The sequence below is a fragment of the Limulus polyphemus genome, unplaced genomic scaffold, assembly GCF_000517525.1.
Source record: "Limulus polyphemus unplaced genomic scaffold, Limulus_polyphemus-2.1.2 Scaffold64, whole genome shotgun sequence".
Lineage (NCBI taxonomy): Eukaryota > Metazoa > Arthropoda > Merostomata > Xiphosura > Limulidae > Limulus > Limulus polyphemus.
The window spans coordinates 811,870-815,363 of record NW_013665674.1 but is presented as its reverse complement, the minus strand read 5'-3'; the positions used below and the strand labels follow the sequence as shown (position 1 = coordinate 815,363).

Sequence of the window (3,494 nt, the reverse complement as noted above, 5' to 3'; positions counted from 1 at the left end):
TAAACAAAGAACCAAACATAAACAAACGAAAAATCAAGGAATCCATCTTAATTGAAGAAAAACCCCTACTCTAAACCAACACCCTGGGATATCAAGATATCCCTTTTTAAGTCGTGTAACAGTATCCGGTCATGTGACCTCTTTGTTCCATACTGTATATATATATCTGTGTCAGTTAAACTACTTATACCTGATGATGACAAAACCTTGTCGAAACATTGTGCATTTGCTGTTATGTTAAACTTATATTAAAGTTTTTCTTCATTACCCATTCAAGCTGTCTCCAAGCATCATTAGTTCATCTTTGATATGTTCTTTACCAACTGCTGCAAAGGTTTAAAAAGACATAAAGAAATTTTTCAAAGCGATTATTTTAAGAAGTAAAAATATTAAAGTAAATTTGTTTCATTTCCACAGTGATACTCAATAGTTTTATAGGAACCTGCATTTAATATTTAATTAAAAATATGTTTGACACTGTGATGTAAGTTTTCATCTTGAAAGGGAAAATGACCTAAAATAACCGTAATGTATACAGATTTACTTAAGAAAACATGTAAAATAAATCCTAAAAGTAGTTTTAACTTAATGTTCATGTTGTGAACATTCAAGTGAAGTACATTGTTGGATTAAACTTTAAAAAAAAAATAGGAAGAGGAAGGAAACTGTGTATATAAAAAAACAAACTATATAACACCCCAATTACTAGTATATCTATGTAGTATCAATTTCTGTTATTAAACACGTAACTTTCTAAACTAGGAATGGGCTTATATCTAATATATTAGTAAATACATTAATAATTAAAATGATATTGTAAACAAAACTACATTGCGGCAAAATAACACATACATTAACGATGACACTGTTTAACTAGATAAGTTTAGCTTCGTTAATGTAGATTTCATTGTTCTCATTATTGTTATTATAATTATTTCTTCCTTAGTACCTAACATATTTCCTTACAACAAAAACTTTGAAAAGTTTCGAGTAAACGATATCTAAAATCGTTGATACTGTTTATAATTTCGACTGAGGTATTTCAATCGCTAAGTCTACTGCTATTTTATTTTCAGGAACAAACTTTACCATAAGACTCCAGGCATCTAAAGGAAATATATATAGCAGCTCTTCCTATGTGTTCAGCGGCAGCATAACCAACGCTAATGGTCTGTGTCGGCCTAGTTTTCAGTTTTGTTTTTCGACTTCCATTGCTGAGTATGACATTCCAGAATCTTTCGATCCCGACATTATCTTCGACCAACTCCGCCCTCAAACAATAACCCATGTGTGTCCCTCTTACGAAGCGCAATACACGGTGAACAAGGGTGAGCATATAAAATATTTTTCACATTTAGCCATCTCTATATTCTGTATTCTTCATATTTCAACAGTAGGTCTCAAACTATCCTATATTAAGTTTGGTATTACGGATATATTTACATTTTCTATTTACCTAGAAGAGTCGTTGTGTTTACGTTTCTTCTTTTATTTATTTATTTTTACTAGCACGTATTTCTGAGTATGTTACGTTATAATATTACAGCTTAGATATCCATACTTACCAATGAATTTTAACATGCAAGTTTTAACAAAGGTCCGTCGCATAAACCTGTGTTTTATAAAATAATACTAATCTGTCTTCCTTCCTTTTCTCTAATTACATATTGATTAACTGCTAATTCTAATTTCACTGGAAGGAACCAATAAAGACTTTTGTATTTTTTGTCGTTTTTTTATATATTACATCATTCGAAACATACTTGAAATAAATAGCATAGTCTTTTAATTACATTAATTAACCATAAGTTCGAAATGGTGTATTTAAGTGTTTTACATTCACAAAAAAGAAACCTATCATTTTATAGGTATTTGAAGAACTTGTAGCATTCCGCTACAATTTAATTCTTCGTATTGTTAGCCGACAGTAGGCAGCTGGTACATAATGAATAGAGTTGTTTAAACATTTGTTTAACAACAAGTAAAAGCTTGGAATGGTCTATTCTTTCATTAGGGATGTGTTTGTGAGCCAGACTAGTTACGCCCTCTCGTCAGCCAAGGGACGAAAAAAAGAAAAATGGGTAAAATGAATTATAGATGGGTAAGCGTTGAAGTCAGCACAAGAGGCGGAAAATGGGGAAAACGCGATATTTGCAGATGGAGGAGACAATCCGGAGAAATATGAGTTAACACTAACCAGTCTATATCATATAATGGAGATTGTGTGGGAACTGGAAAAGTATATCGAGTATTACGGATCAGGATAGATAAATGGGAGAAGAGGAGAGATCGGCATCTCGACGTGGTCGGGATTGTCAGCTGGGAGGAACATGACATAAAGGTTCAGTAGGTGATTAGCTGGTGCAAAAATGTTTCTCGGAGTAAGTACAGTGGTGGCGAGAACATCGGAGAAGATGAAATTGTGGTCACGAAAATATTTATTAACATAGCGAGTGCGAAACTGTCAAAGGTGTAATAGAATGTGAGGAAAGTTGATGTGGCGATAAAGGCCGGACGTGTGACTAAGGAGTTTGACGCCAAAGGCAAGCCGGAGGACATGGCCCTTCAAAACCTGGAGACGAGAGTAGAAGGTCAGAGAAGCAGATATCCAAGCTGTATGTCCATAGGTTAAGCAGGGTCTGATAAATGTCTTGTATGTGTATAGTATAAGAGGAGGGTTCAGGCCCCAGAATGTACAAGTGAGAGAACGGAGGAGATGAAGACGTCGAGTAACCTTAGCAGAAAGGGCGGATAGGTATGGCTTCCAAGTTAGATGCTTATCAAAGACAATGCCTAGATAGGTCATGGAGTCGGAAAGGGGGATCGGGACATTGTCAATCCGGACATCAAATAGAGATGGGTCACGACAAGGGCGAAACTTATGACGAGTTGGGCCGAAAGAATAGCTCGTGTCTTAGGAACATTGAGGGATAGCCGCCAGCAGTGACACCAAGACAAAAAAGAATTTACAGCAACCTGGAGTAGCTTGTTCAGAGTTGACATCGTGGAACAATGGGCTACCAAAGCTGTGTCATCAGCATATTGAAACAACTGAAGAGGAGGCTGGGGACAAGACATATCAGCAACATAGAGAATGTACAAAATGGGAGACAACACAGAACCTTGTGGGACTCTGGTGTGGAAGTGTGAGAGAGAATCCCATCAATCGATCTAGCAGTGCAGCGCCAGTTTAGAAAAGAGGAGATGAGATGAATATAGGGAATAGGAAAGTGCAACATATGCAGTTTGTGGAGAAAACCTTGATGCCAAACTGAATCAAAAGCACGCCAGAAATCATACAGAAGCATGCAGTCTTCGAGGGTTGAAATGATTGGAAAGAGAGTCAGACAATTTGAGAATCTGATCTAAAGTAGAAAGGCGTGGGCAAAATCCCGCCTGTATATGAGGCAGCAGGTTGTATTGATGAAGATGGACAACAAGGATGCATTCAAGTGTTTTACTGAAAACACTAGTGAGGCTGATAGGACAATAAG

General features: G+C 36.2%; 1 protein-coding gene across 1 annotated transcript in view; it reads left to right on the top strand.

Annotated features, from left to right (window-relative positions):
• LOC106464932 (proto-oncogene tyrosine-protein kinase receptor Ret-like) overlaps nt 1-3,494 on the top strand; it is a 77,660-nt gene that overhangs the window by 14,724 nt on the left and 59,442 nt on the right. Inside the window, exon 3 of the mRNA XM_013925106.2 lies at nt 1,077-1,328. Coding sequence (XP_013780560.2) covers nt 1,077-1,328 — 252 coding nt within the window. The remainder of the gene's footprint in view (nt 1-1,076; nt 1,329-3,494) is intronic.